The sequence below is a fragment of the Geotrypetes seraphini genome, chromosome 11 (assembly GCF_902459505.1).
Source record: "Geotrypetes seraphini chromosome 11, aGeoSer1.1, whole genome shotgun sequence".
Classification (NCBI taxonomy): domain Eukaryota; kingdom Metazoa; phylum Chordata; class Amphibia; order Gymnophiona; family Dermophiidae; genus Geotrypetes; species Geotrypetes seraphini.
The window spans coordinates 51,314,090-51,329,647 of record NC_047094.1 but is presented as its reverse complement, the minus strand read 5'-3'; the positions used below and the strand labels follow the sequence as shown (position 1 = coordinate 51,329,647).

The following is a 15,558-nucleotide window of genomic DNA, read 5'->3' as shown; positions in this document are numbered from 1 at the left end:
TAATAAGTTTATTTGAAACACTTGTTGTAACATAAGAAAATGAATAAAGATTTATAAAACAAAAACAAAAAAGGCTCACACGTAGAATTCATCTGTTCACCTATCCGACAATAAAGGCCTGCCACTACAAAAGATTCCTGGACAGAACTCTCGCTTTCCAGGCAGGCAAATGGAATGATTGGCTGGGTAACATTATCACGCATTCCTCATCCTACCTCAATTTTAGAAAAACTGTAAAAACGAATCTGTTTAATCGATTTGTAACCTAAGAATTTTATAACTTTCCATTTCTTCCATTCTGTAAGCTTGTATTCAATGACTTTGTATTGTGACCACTTCGCTGTTTGTCCAGCACCTTTCGTTGTAAACTGCCTCAAAACATCATGGCTTATATTTGATAACTCTATAGTGAAACCACTTCGCTGACTGTCCAGCACATCTTGTAAACCACCTCGAATTATCATGGCTTTGGCGGTATATAAGAATAAAATTATTATTATTAAACCTTACAAAGGGGAATACACATGAAATTCTTAGTGAGGCTGGTCAAAGGCAGAAATCCAGCTTACCAGTTACTGAAGAGGTGACCTGCAAATTGGACAAAACAGATGGGCGGGCATTCAGCCTCCAGAGAAGATCTACAAGAAGGAAGATTAGCAGAAGTAAGAAACCTAATCTTTCATTCTTGTACAATCTCTCTGGAGGCTGAATGGATGGGACTTTGAAGATTTTGATTTATGAATTGTAGACTCTGAAACCATCGAATGATGCTGCAATCATGCCCTGGCGCTTTCTCAACCCTACATTTTAGTTCAAGCCATCTGGAAGCTGTGGAAACTGATTGTGGTTTCTGCCAGTTAGCCAGCTGCAAATCTTATAGCACTTGATGGACTGGAAGTGCAATAGTACCCTTAGACGGAGTTTGGCAAGACTGAAGAATTGCTTGAAAATCTTTCTTATCAGGAGGTATAACAGCCTGACTAAGGGCCTTTTCTATCAAACTGCGCTAGCAGTTTGTAACACGGTGAGCTGCACTGTATAGCCCGCTCTGCTCCCGACATTCATAGAGTTTGTATAAGCATCGGGAGTAGCGTGTGCCATTTGACGCGGCTCTTTGCGCTAAAAACTGCTAGCGCAGTTTGATAGAAGAGGCCCTAAGACTCAGCAAATTAGAAACCTTTGGAGAAATTTCAAATAAGTGTATTCTTCTTGCTGAACCTGCTGAGATGATGGTTGTGGAAGGTTAGGAGGGTCACTACCCAGAGAAGGGGACTCTGGTGTGTCATACCAAGCATGTGTAGGTAATAGCTGCTGTTGAGGTGATGGACAAAGCGATGTTCACGGAGACCAAGCCATGTCTGGAGTATTGGAGATAAACTCTGTACAGACAGGAGGTGGAACAGGTTGCTGATCTATACAGTCCATACACTGCTGCAAGCAGAGAAGGGGAGGGCTGGTAGAAAAGAGCAGCACTCTCCCTCATAAATTTCTGAAAAAGTACGAAAATCTGTGCCACAGGAATTATAGAACTAATCTCTGGTGGGGGCTCAAGAGACAAGTGAGGTAAAGACACCTGTTTTGGAGGAATAGAATTATCAACTCCAATGATAAGTAAAGTCCTTTTTGATGCTTTTTTAGATATAGTAGAAGGTAAAACTGTACTTGAAGTAGTCAGTGCTGAGTCTAATGAGGACTGTGAGGCAGTGATAGTGCCCGCAGGAGGCCTCTCTGTAGTACTTCGTGCAGCCGAAGCATATGCGGGCTGTTTATGCTGGCCACATGCTGCTTTCTGAGAAATCAGCAGGGGAGGTGTGATAGATGCTTCCAGAGCTGGCTGCTTTTTCTTAGCACTGGCCGCTAGTGCTGTTTGCTTTTTTCCAGACAACCACTGCAATGGCATCAATGGGCTTCCCTCCCCTGGGGGAGAAGCCATAGACGGTGAATTTAGCGTCAGAGAATTCCCTGCTCTGAAGGCGCAAAGTATCAAAGACAAGGCCACCCATTCCATGAGGGGAGTCTTCTTAGTCCTAATGACATCTGAATGTCAATAACATTGGCAGCTGTATTACAAGCCAGAAATTCATGCCAGTGCTATTTTCTGAAGAAGACTGGTTGTTTGACTCGTTTTGATGTTTTCCTTCTCCCTATTGGTTTTCTCTTCTGTGGTTTTCTTTTTTCTGACTGAAGAGACAAGGAGAGGGGAGAGCTACGGCCTGCACTAACCACAGTCAAAGAAAATACTGACACCTAAGAGGTGGAGTCCCAGAGGCAAGGTAGCCCGTACTTGCTCAGTAGAAAAAAAAAAAATCTACTGATCCTAGAGGAGAGCACTGGCATCCAGGCTCAGTCAGAGACTTCACCAGCAAGTGTACCTGCCATTACCCCTGCTTGTCTCTGGAGAATATATGTATGCTTGTCCTCAAAGAATACAGGATCCCTCTACAGATTATTGTTTCTCATGGTACATCTGAGATCTACCTGGAGATCAAACCTTAAAAAATAAGGAACACCAACTTTACTCTTCCAAACAACCTCCCCACTAAGACATTATCCTTTTCCAAGGAGGTAATGTCCCTCTGTCTGCTTTACTGGCTAATTCCTCTTCTTCTTGCTTCTGTCAGTAGAATGCTCTACAACCTGGGTGGATAAACTTGGTTCTCAAGGGCCACATTCCAGCTGGGTTTACAGGATTTCCCCAATAAATATGCATGTCATCTATTTACATGTAATGGCAGTAATGCATGCAAATAGATCTCATGCATATTCACTGGGGCAATCCTAAAAACCTGGCTGGGTTGAAGCCTTCGAGCACAGATTAGAGTACACAGATTAGGGCCCAAAGAAGACTAGGAGACACTGCCAAAGTAGGACTACTCAATATTCAAATATTTTTTAAAATTATTTTAAAATTATTAGTAATTTTCCATGCATCACAAGCCTAACCTAGGCTTACATGCATTCTGGGGAGCTTGTGTAGAGAGGCAATAAGTCAGTTGTGCAGGCTGTTCTCACAATTGCTTCCCTAGCTGGGAGGAAGGGAAGCAGGGAGGAGAGAGAGGCTCTGACATGTGTGCGAGATCACAGGCTGAAATATTAATTCAGTAGAGAACTGTAATTGTGCAGACTCTGCCATACCCAAGAGTAGATATGTAGCCTTCAAGAAATTCCCCATTTCTTTATCAGAAGGAAAGGAGGTGATAAAGGACTCAGCATGCTTCTCTAATCTGTTTTCGTGCAAAGCAGCAATAATATGACTACTGATCCCAACAATATTGGGACACCGACCAGATGTAAGACGTAAGACACTTATTTATTTATATACCACTTATAATCTAAGTGGTTTACATTCAGGTACTCAAGCATTTGTCCCTATCGAGCCTGGTAGGCTCACACTTTATCTAATGTACCTGGGGCAATGGGGGGATTAATTGACTTGCCCAGGGTCACAAGAAGCAGCGTGGGATTTGAACCCACAACCTCAGGGTGCTGAGGCTGTAGCTTTTACCACCGCTCCACACACTCCCCATGTGCACTGCATGGGCACATTTCAATCTTGGGAACCTGTCTATGTTTCTTTTTGGCCAAGTACTAAACCTCCACAAACTGTACCAATCCATTTGGGTGCCTGTTTGCTTACTGCTCACAAACCAGGCCATATGTACTGGCTGACATCCTGAACAGCTACTTATCTGCAGTGCATTTCTTCACTTTTTTTCCCAGACATACTTGAAGCAAGTGGAAGGAGAGCAGATTACACCTGCCTACTTGGTGCTAACTGCACAAGCTGACATGATGAACTGCTATGATTTACCTGCAACATGTTACCTTCCTTTTTTTCCCCAAACACACTAGAAGCAAATGGAAGGAGAGAGGGTGGAGTGTGATCATTTCATCCCCCTGGACCCAGTCCAAATCCACAAATCACTATAGGAGAATGAGAAGAAGTCTGGAAAGGTGCTGTCAAGTAGCTCCTGCTTACAGTTACTGCACTAGACCATGTGTCTGCACCATCTGCTGCAATCAGAGAAATACTGAGAAGCTGATGGCATCACTAACAAACTATAAGGCAGCTATGAGCTATTTTTCTCTGGTTCCATCTGCTGGCAGAGGTACATATTTAACCCACTTGGAGGTACATAACCCACATGGAGAATATGGAAAGCCCTAAGAAAAGCTTTTATAAAATTATACTCTACCTGGTTATATTCAGTGCCACCGAATAGCCAAGTAAAATTAACTACAGAAAGATACTTGATTTTCTTTCCTGCTCACTAGGTTGCTCAATATATATATTGTCCAAAACATACCTAATATCACAACTTGTATTTTTATTTTGAAAGCTGTTTCAGGGTCAAAATGCCAGTAGACATTTCCATCTTCATTTTGGGGGGAGTACTTTCTTCCCCAAAAAACAACTCATGTAGATTTAAATCGATGCACATTATCTTCCTCTCCTCAACATAAACCTGCACCTAACTGTAATTAAAAGTATGCATGGTAAGGGACCCTGTGCATACTTTTATCTGAGTTAAGGGTTGGCAGTTTTCAGACTGTCCTTTTTATCCATGTAAATGGCTAAATAGGCATTTACCTTCTTTATTTTGAGACTATTTAAGCAACTATGTGTCTTTATAAAATAAGTCTCACATAACCTTCAGAAATTGCAGCTAAAATGCTGCTACATACATCTATACTAACTGAAGTAGACACTTAGGTACCTATTTTGTAAACTATGCACATAAAATATGACTTCACAAATTATGATCCCTAACATGCCCTCATATCAGTAAGGAAAACATATGTGCCCCTTTTCACAGTATGTACTTTTGTATGTGTAACCATGGGATACTTTTATATAAACCTTTTATGCTCTTATATTCTAATGCAGGTTAAAATGTGGTTTACACATGAAATGTCTTTTATAAAATTACCTCCCCAAAAGGCTCTGTAGTACCTGAGTTTGAGTTAGTTTTCAACACCTAGTGTCCAGCACTTACTTGTCCTTCATTTTATTGACATAGATCTCTAGGGCCTGCAGGTCCTCCAATAGCATTCTGGGTACCTCAAAACGATGAGTGTCTGATTTCTCATAACTGTGTGGAAAAATTCATGCAAGAAAACAATAAATACTTCTTGAAATATCATTCTTATCTAACTCCACATAGTGAGGAGTTTGATTATTTTACTTGCATTGATGATAGTACTGTACATAGTTTACCTCTTTATGGCTGTCTCAACATAGAAAATGTATATCTGTTATTTTTTTTACATTAATGGCACTATTGTATATTAATGTAGTGATTTAGCATGTATTTTATAAACATCTATCCTAAACCATTTTGTTTCAATATTCAAAAAGACTTATACATTTTATGACAACTGTGAAATGCATACCGTATTTTTTGCTCCATAAGATGCACTTTTTTCTACCCAAAAGTGGGTGGAAATCTCGGTACGTCTATGAAGCGAAGGTGCAAAATTTGAATCCCCATCACAGCTGCAACAACCCCCCCCCCTGCGCACCAGCCGCACCACCTTGCTAAACACAGCCCGCCACCCCCCCCCCGTACAATTGCAAAACACACCCCCCCGCGCCGCACCACCTTCAGCACCGCTCGCCACCCCCCATACAATTACAAAACACCCCCCTCACCGCATCCGCACTACCTTTCAGCACCGCTCGCTGCCCCCCCGTACAATTACAAAACACACCCCCTGCCCTTCAGCCGCACTACATTTTTTTAACCCACCCCCCTCCCGCCATACCTTTTTCCAAGCCTGGTGGTCCATTGTATGGCTCTGTATTATTTCCCGGCAGCAGGTGCATGAGTCAGGAGGGCGGCAGTCAGGGCCAAGCTTTACATGCTCCCGCTTGGGCCCACGCCGCTTTCTGAATGGCTGGCTGCAGTTCTCGTGGGACTCACACCTGCTGCCCGGTAATAGTAAGGAGCCGTTGAGGGAAGAATTAAAAAAGGTACGGGGTTTAAAAAAAAAAAAAAGGTATGGGGGTATGATTAAAAAGTGGGTGACTGACAAAAGAAAGGCAGTGGCGGCGAAAACAGCGAACAGAATGCTAGGAATGATTAAGAAGGGGATCACGAACAGATCGGAGGTTATCATGACGCTGTACTAGGCCATGGTATGCCATCATCTGGAATACTGCGCCCAGCACTGGTTGCCGTACATGAAGAAGGACACAGTACTACTCGAAAGGATCCAGAGAAGAGCGACTAAAATGGTTAAGGAACTGGAGGAGTTGCCGTACAGTGAGAGATTAGAGAAACTGGGCCTCTTCTCCTCCCTTGAAAAGTGGAGACAGAGGGGACATGATCAAAACATTCAATGAAGGGAATAGACTTAGTAAATAAAGACAGGTTGTTCACCCTCTACAAGGCAGAGAGAACGAGAGAGCACTCTCTAAAGTTAAAAGGGGATAGATTCCATACAAATGTAAGGAAGTTCTTCTTCACCCAGAGAGTGGTAGAAAACTAGAACGCTCTTCCGGAGGCTGTTATAGAGGATAACACCCTCCAGGGATTCAAGATAAAGTTAGAAAGTACCTACTGAACCGGAATGTACGCAGGTAAGGCTAGTCTCAGTTAGGGCACTGGTCTTTGACCTAAGGGCCGCCGCATGTGCGGACTGCTGGGCACGATGGACCACTGGTGTAACCCATCAGCGGTCATTCTTATGTTCTTATGTACTCTCCCTAGAAGGAAGGAGACCAGTCTAGGTCAGGGTAATATTCCAGGAGGAACCTATGGAAACTGAGGAGGAGTTGATTCTGGAGCTGGAATGCAACTCCAAGAGGAAGTGGGAGGGATGTGGTAATATGTGTCCTGCTGTCCACAGAAAACACCAGCTACAGGTGAGTAGCTTCACTTTCTCTGAGGACAAACAGTCCAACAATTACCACAGATGGGAATCTTTAGCTATCAGACTTACCGAAAACAATAAATAACAGTCAATAGGAACTTGCATCGGCAAGGCCAACAGGAACCAATAACAATTACAACCAAAACAGACCTGTTGTGAAGATGCAGCCTGGGACAGAAAAGAATTGGTCTAGGAAGGTGGAGTAAAATTCTAGAAAACAAATTCAGCAGGACAGTGTAATCAAACTAGCTGTATCATCAAATATGCAGCTCATGGGAGAGTGATAAAACTCAATCTTGTGACACTCTTTTGGATGATATCCAGAACCCATTAGTCTGAGAAAATTTTCTCACACTCCCCAGAATCGCCAATAACTGACCCCCAATATGCAGGAGCAGGGCCAGCAGCCTGGCGTCATTGGTTCTTTAGGGAGTGTGGGTTGAGGCAAGACCCAGTAGTTTGCTGGTGCCTGGAGCTCCTGATTGCGGCTGGTAACCCTGCATAGATAGTATTGCTGAGAGCAGAGGGAGGGACGAAAAATACTCCTACTGTACACTGGAAGGACTTAGAGCAGCAATCTGTCACATTGGCCATAGGGTCATAAAGGCCCTTACCAAAAGCATTTGCTCCGTAAAGGGCAGTCTGCTTAAGGTAGCCTTGGACGCTGAGTCACCCATCCACTGCCAGATCCAGAGCATCCTGTAAACCTAGAACATTTAAATTGATACTTTGCTCATGACCTGATAAGGTTGTAGAGAGCATTTGCCACATAATCTATCAATTCCCATACAAGATGGGGGCAGGCGTCCTATTCTGCCAAGGGAGACTGGCGCAGTCTTGTGTGGTAGGCCCATGCAGCAAAAGAAGTGGCAGTCCACAGCCTTGATCCCCAGAGCAAGAGCTGCGGTCCTGAGTATCTTTTAGCATACCACTGCTTTCTCTCGGGACTTGTGGTTCTTGCGTGAGAACTTACGGCAGTGTTTCAATCAGTGGCACAGGGCGGGGCAGGAGTTCTAAAAGCTCGCTTCTGCGCGTGCCGGCCCGGATGCGCTACTGGCTTCTGACATCAGCAGGAGGGGCTAAGGCAGAATACACCGCTGGATCACCAGGGAAAAGGTAGGCGAGGGGTAAAAACTGTAATTAGTTTGAGCTGGGGAAACGCGTCATAAAGTCAAACGGTCGCATGTCGCATAGGTCGTAAGTCGACGACAACTTGTATATCAAGTTTCAGAAGAATTGTGATCTTTTACCTTTCAGCTAGAGCAGGGGTGTCAAAGTCCCTCCAAAGGGCTGCAATCCAGTCGGGTTTTCAGGATTTCCCCAATGAATATGCATGAGATCTAATTGCATGCACTGCTTTCATTGTATGCTAATAGACCTCAAGCATATTCATTGGGGAAATCCTGAAAACCCAACTGGATTGCGGCCGTTGAGGAGGGACTTTGACACCCATGAGCTAGAGGATTACTGCTATGAATGACAGACAAGAAAGGAAAAGATTAAAAGCTGGGATAAACTCAGGGAATCAGCACATAATGGCTTAGGTGGTATTGTAGCCCTAATAAAGACTGGTTCCAACTGAACTGGGAAACCAAAAGAGCAAGACATTGATGGAACTAAGATTTTTTAGAAATAATTGTAATTCAAGTATGGCACAGATGGAACTCAAATCTGAAACATCTTCCTAAGCAATGAAATGTACCTTAAGTTTTCAGAAGAGAAACAAACTTCATGCTCATCGACAAAATCATAAATCATATGAGGCAGAGAACAGCACTGCTACTTGCTTATTTCACAAAACTAAACTCCTACTTTATAAACTATAATGTGCTGAATAACCACATTTTTATCCTAACCATTTGTCTGAAACGCTGCAACTCCATGAAAGTCATTAATAAGGTTACATCCATATCCAGTACCAATGGCATAATTATTCAGTATTTCTTATATGGCGATCATTAGCATTTTTACCACTTACAAGCTTAGAGCAACGTTTCGCTCGCTATTGGCCTCCAGGTGTTTGCCGTAATTATAATAGGTAGTGCGTAAATGTACACGGTCATGGGTCTCTGCAGTTTCTATGGCTTTCTGCCATTGTGCCGAAGCCTGGTAGAATTTGTTCAAGAGATCATAACGTTTGCAGCTTTTGTAGAGCTGCTCTGCATCTTCCTGAAAATTAAAAAAATATGTAGTATTAGCACAGAGTTCATCTATATTAAGAAGTCACGTAACATCGTATCATAGAACTTCTACATTAAAAAGACCTGAGAGAATAATATTAGATAGTTCCCATATTTAGCATTTGTGGGAGAAGGAATGTTATCATACAGCTCTCCTCCATTCAAGAATGCTAAGGCAGTAAAAGAAAAATGAAGTAACTTACCCATAATAGGGATAGGGAAAGGGAATGGTACTCAGATACCACCTTTTTGTGGTTACACATTCAAAGCAATTTACATATAGTAACATAGTAAATGACAACAGATAAAGACACAAATGGTCCATCCAGTCAGCCCTGTAACTACATGCATTACAATTTCATGATTAAATTGGCTTTTTTCTTTGTTTCTTCTGGGCCACAGACCTTAGAAGTCCACCCGATACTGTCCTTAGGTTCCAACTACTGGAATTGGCGTTGAAGCTCATTCCAGTCTATCCAAACTATAATCTTTGCGGGATTCAGACTATGAAAGTTCATCCATTCATATTCTATTTAGAGATCTTCTGTGTTCAGCCCATGCTTTTTTGAATTCTGTCACTGTGTTCCTCTCCACCACCTCCCTTGGGAGGGTATTCCAGGCATCCACCACCCTCTCCGTGAAAAATAAGTTTCTAACATTATTTCTAAGTCTACCACCCTTCAACTTCAATTTATGTCTTCTAGTTTTACCAATTTCCCTTCTCTGGAAAAGATTTGATCCTATATTAATACCTTTCATATATTTAAATGTCTGTATCATATCACCCCTGTCCCTCCTCCAGAATATACATGTTGAGGTCTTCTAGTCTCCTCTCGTACTTCTTTTGGTGCAAATCCCCTACCATTTTCGTCACTTTCCTCTGAACCGCTTCAAGTCTTCTTATATCCTTGGTCAGATGCATCCTCCAAAAGTGAACACAATACTCCAAGTGGGGTCTTACCTATGACCTATACAGGAGCATCAACACTTCCCTTCTTCTGCTGGTTACGCCTCTCTCTGTACAGGCTAGCAGCCTTCTGGCTATAGCCATCGCCTTGTCACAGTGCTTCGTCGTCTTCAGATCCTCAGTCACTATCACCCTAAGGGCCCTCTCCCCGTCTGCATATCAGACTCTCGCTTCCCAGCACATACATCCCCCTTGGATTTCTACTCCCCAAATGCATCACTCTGCACTTCTTTGCACTGAATATTAATTGCCAGACTTCGGACCATTCTTTTTTTCATGTTTACCACTCCCTCAAAGGTGTCCACTCTGCTACCAATCTTGGTATCATCTGCACAAAGTCAAGCCTTTCCTTCTAACCCTTTGGCAATATCACTTACAAACATATTGAACAGAAATGGCCCCAGCACCGATCCTTGAGGCACTCCACTACTCAACTTTCCTTCCTCCAAGCAAATTCCATTAATCACCACCCTCTGTCGTCTGTTCGTCAACCAGTTTCTAATCCAGTTCACCACTTTGGGTCCTAACTTCAGCAGGGCAAGTTTGTTCAAGAACCTCTGATCAGGAAAGGTGTCAAAGGCTTTGCTAAAATCTAAGTAAATTATAACTAGTGTTCTTCCTTGATCTAATTCTCTGGTCACCCAGTCATAGAATTCAATCAGATTCATTTGGCACGATTTATCTTTAGTAAAGCTATGTTGTCTCGGATCTTGTAACCTATTAGATTCTAGGAATTTCACTATCTGGTCTTTCAGCAATGCTTCCATTATTTTTCCAATAACCGAAGTGAGGCTTATAGGCCTATAGTTTTCCACTTCATTTCTGTGACCACTTTTGTGAAGAGGAACCACTTCCGCTCTTCTCCAGTCCCATGGAACCACTCCCGTCTCCAGTGATTTATTGAACAAATCTTTAAGTGGAGCCGCAAAAACTTCTCTGAGGTCCCTCAATATCCTGAGATGGATCCCATCCAGTCCCATGGCTTTGTCCACTTTCAAGTTGTTCATAAACAATTTCTTCCATGAACAGTGTGGTATCCAAGCCATTCTCATGTGTAATTTTGCCAGCCAATCGCTGTCCTTCTCCAGGATTTTCTTCTGTGAACACAGAAATATTTGTTTAGCTCATTTACTTTTTATCACTCTCCACATAGTGGTTCATAGCTTCTTTCAGTTTCGCAATTCTATTTTTTGTCTTCTTTCTTTCACTAATATACCTGACAAAATTTTTGCCTCCCTTTTTTATATTTCTAGCCATTTGCTCTTCTGCCTACGCTTTCATCAGACATATATCTCTCTTGGCTTCTTTCATTTTCATCTGGTATTCCTTCTTGAGTATTGTTATATTTCATGAACGCCAACTCTTTTGCCTTTATTTTCTCCACCACTAGTTTGGAGAACCATATCAGTTTCCTTTGTCTCTTGCTTTTATTTTCCTCACATAAAGATATGTAGTTATTTTTATTGCTCCTTTCAGCATGGACCACTGTTTTTCCAATTCTCTTATGTCCTCCCATCCTATCAGCTCTTTCTTCAGATACTCCCCCATGCTACTGAAGTCCACACATTTGAAACCCAGGACTTATAATTTGTGTGGCTGCCTTCTACTTTAGCTGTTATAGCAAACCAAACCATTTGATGATCACTACTACCTAGGTGAATACCTACTTGGACATTAAAGACATTTTCTCCATTTATGAGCTCCAGATCTAATATCGCTTTTTCACTTGTTGGTTTTGTCACCATTTGTCTGAGCAGAGTCCCTTGAAAGGCAACCATTTTCTCCCTACTTCTTTCTGATTCCGCAGAACTTTCCAATCCATATCTGGCAGGTTGAAATCATCCAATTCTGCAGAACTTTCCAATCCACATCTGGAAGATTGAAATCATCCAGCCACAGAACCTCTCCTTTGTTCTCCAGCTATTGCATATCTGCAACAAGTTCTTTATCAAATTGCTGTGATTGAATTAGAGGTATGTACATAACAACCACATAGATAGAAGTTTCATCTTCTCTTTTCAAAGCTATCCATACGCTTCTTCCTTTCCCCAGACCCCCTGCATTTGCATAGTAAACTACTCCTTCACCTTTTCGACTATCTCTGTCCTTCCATGGGAATCATTGAACCATGTCTCTATGATTGCTACAATATCCAAGTCTGCCTCTATCATCAGAGATTGTAGATCATGATTTTTGTTGCCTAGACTACGAGTGTTAGTGGTCATTGCTTTCCAGTGGCAATTTTATTTTTTTGTCTAGTTTTTAGTTTAGTCTAACGTCCTGTTGCCTTGCTAAGAAGTGTATTGCTAATATTATTATTTGCATTGCTGTCTTTACTACCATCACCTCCTGTCTTTTGTTGTGGCTGCGTGTTTGCTTGGGTGGGAGTCCCACCATCGGTGTCCCCTCCTGAAGAAGCTCCAATTCGTGAAATCTGAGTTGGGAGGGTCGAGGGAAGTTTGAGACAGCAGCATCTTCTGTTTTCTTTTGGTTATTGGACCGGAGCAGTTGTGGGACACATCCCAGCAACTCCACCGCTTCAGATAAGTACAGGCTATTTTATTAGCATTTGACAGTGAAGTCTGTATGCGGTGAAATGAGACAGTGATTAGCTGTGATGGTCTCATTTATATCTGGCTCCATGATCTTTCACTAGAGTGTGGTTGTTAGGTCTGAGCTTTCACATTCACTTATATTTTTATTATGTAGTAAGATATTGAGAAAAAAAAAAAAACTTTTCAAGATATTTGAAGTGATAAGCATATATTGTATTTTGTTGTGGCTGGCCACACTAAGTGTCCTGCATACATATGCTACCACCACCTTCTAGTTTAAATGCCTAGAAACATATTGCCTGAATTTCTCAGCAAGGATTCTTTTACCTGCCATTGTAAGATGCAGCCCATCATTATAATATAGTCTCTTGTTTTTCCATGTATTTCCCATCTTCCTATGTACCTAAAGCCTTCTTGATGACACCAGGCTCTGAGCCACCTATTGAAGATCTCAGGATTTAGTACTCTTTCCTTTCCTTTTTCATACGTAGGCAGTACTTCCAAGAAAGATACAGTCTTTAGAAAAGGATTTAATCCCTCCCCAGCTCCCGAAAAGCTTTCTGCACCACAAGTGAGGTATTTCTGACCAGGTTATTTGTTCCCAAGTGGATAACAACTTCAGCTTTGGAATTCTTTGTTTCTTCCCTAATTATAAACAGTATTTGTTTAGTACTCCTGGGTAGCCAAGAATCCTGGAAGACACTTCACAATTTTAAGCTCCTTGACTTGTGTTCCAAGGCTAATGCCTCTTATGATGGAATCCCCTAATAGCAATAATTTTCTGGTTTGAGCTTTCTTATTTTTCCTTTAGGAGTGCTTTTCTTCATGAATTACCTTCACTGGTTCCAGTTCCATCTCAATTTTTTCTCGAGCACTGCAATGCTCTAATGGAGCAAAATAATTCTGTAGGTGTAATTGTGAGGGTGGATGTTTCTGTGTCACATGTTGTAGTCTACCTGATCTTACTGTGATCCATCTAGTCCTGGATTGCTTTATTCTTGGAGGCAGTGGAGATAAATTGGTATGATTTTGTGGCGTGATGGAAGCCGCTTTGATTGCATCTAATTTCTGCTTAAGTTTACAGAGCTCCTCCTTAATACTAGAAAGCTGAAGACAGTCTCCAGATGGTGTGCCTTGGAATTAAAATACCACAATGATTGCACTGAATAAAAGTCATCCTGATTGGTTTGTATGGGAATTGATTGATAAGTATTCTTGACTATTGGGTTGTCTATATATCAGTAGCAAACCCAAAGGTGGATGGGAAGTAGGGAGGGTGGGTGGGACTAAAGTCCTTAATTCAGTAGAGAACCAAGCGGATGAGAATATAGTGCATGCAAGAGTGAAACTTTGGAACACAGTTGCATTTGTGTAGTCCTAGAGATACTTTTAAGAGGTGTTTAAAGACACAGCTTTTTTGATGATGTTTATGTGAAAAATATGATTGATGGTTGAATGAGATTTGTGGTATTGCTTATAAAGCAGAAGATATAGGGCTCCTTTTACGAAGGTGCGCTACGGGTTTTACCGCATGCACCAGATTCTTTTGGTAATTCCTATAATTTGTATTCCGCCTTGAACAATATATAATGTATAATGTATTCGAAATTAATTTTCCTATGAACTGTTTTCCTACCTTCTTCTACTCTATGTTTATAACCTAACTAATTTATTTTTCTCAAGTACTTTAGCAAGAATGTGAGCCTTTGGGACAGTCAGGGAACTCTAAGTACTTTCTCTTCATCTTAATTAATCTTACTTATTGCATTTCTTCTGTTTCTACTGTAAACCGCTTAGAACCTCACGGTACAGCGGTATATAAGAAATAAAATTATTATTATTATTATTATTATTAGCGTGCACTAGCCAAAAATCTACCGCCTGCTCAAAAGGAGGCGGTAGAGGCTAGCACAAGCGGCATTTTAGCGCATGCTATTCCGCGCGTTAAGGCCCTAGCGCGCCTTTGTAAAAGGAGCCCATAGTGTTTTATTTATATTTTGTGAATATAGAACATAAGAACATAAAATTTGCCACTGCTGGGTCAGACCAGTGGTCCTTCGTGCCTAGAGCAGTCCGCTCACGCGGCAGCCCTTAGGTCAAAGACCAGTGCCCTATTTGAGTCTAGCCTTACCTGCGTATGTTCTGTTCTAGTAGGAACTTATCCAACCTTTTCTTGAATCTCTGAAAGGTGCTTTCCCCTAAAACAGCCTCCGGAAGAGCGTTCCAGATTTCTACCACTTTCTGGGTGAAGAACTTCCTTACGGAATATAGTCAGCAATGTGGGCAGCAGAAGCTTTTATTAGATATAAGATGTACTGTTTTAAATACTTTGTATGTTGACTATAAACTGCTAAGAATTGTAAGCTTTTATATAATTTTTTAAAATAAATAAATATAAAATAAATAGAGGGTATTTTTTTTTGTACTAGCTGAAAGTAGAGTAGAAGCTTGAAAGGAAAAAAGAAAGTAATAGATTCTACACTTAAAGCAAAATCAGGGATCCACAAGTCAGGATTACTTATCTCAGAGTTGCTCTGCTACTAGTACATGTGTTCCCACCAAGGCTTTGTCCCAGATATATATAGGTACTTATTTTGTACCTGGGGCAATAGAGGATTAGGTGACTTGCCCAGGGTCACAAGGCAAGTCACTTAATTCTCCATTGCCCCAGATACAAAATAAGAACCTGTATATATGTAAACCACGTTGAATGTGTAACCACAAAAAAGCAGTATACAAAGTGTTCTAAAAATAATCAAGAGCTTTCTAGGAAGTTCTTCAGTTCAACTTGCAATGTTGAAAAGTATAGATTTTGATTACTTTGCTTTTTCTTTACCTTGTTGTGTGCCTCTGGATTCAAAGAACTGCATTGGTTTTATATATTAAATTCAGTCAATCCTTTCGGTTTAAATTTAGAACTTGATTAGATGTTACTATTCTGAAAGCAGTAGCTTGATTGGTTCTAGTTAGCCATGTGACT

At 41.5% G+C, this 15,558-nt stretch overlaps 1 protein-coding gene across 3 annotated transcripts in view; it reads right to left on the bottom strand.

Annotated features, from left to right (window-relative positions):
- IFT140 (intraflagellar transport 140) overlaps positions 1-15,558 on the bottom strand; it is a 478,284-nt gene that overhangs the window by 66,226 nt on the left and 396,500 nt on the right. For all 3 annotated transcript variants that reach the window (XM_033914590.1, XM_033914591.1, XM_033914593.1), the window contains exons 20-21: positions 8,855-9,045; positions 4,998-5,093 (exon numbers count right to left, since the gene is read on the bottom strand). In XM_033914590.1, coding sequence (XP_033770481.1) covers positions 4,998-5,093; positions 8,855-9,045 — 287 coding nt within the window. The remainder of the gene's footprint in view (positions 1-4,997; positions 5,094-8,854; positions 9,046-15,558) is intronic.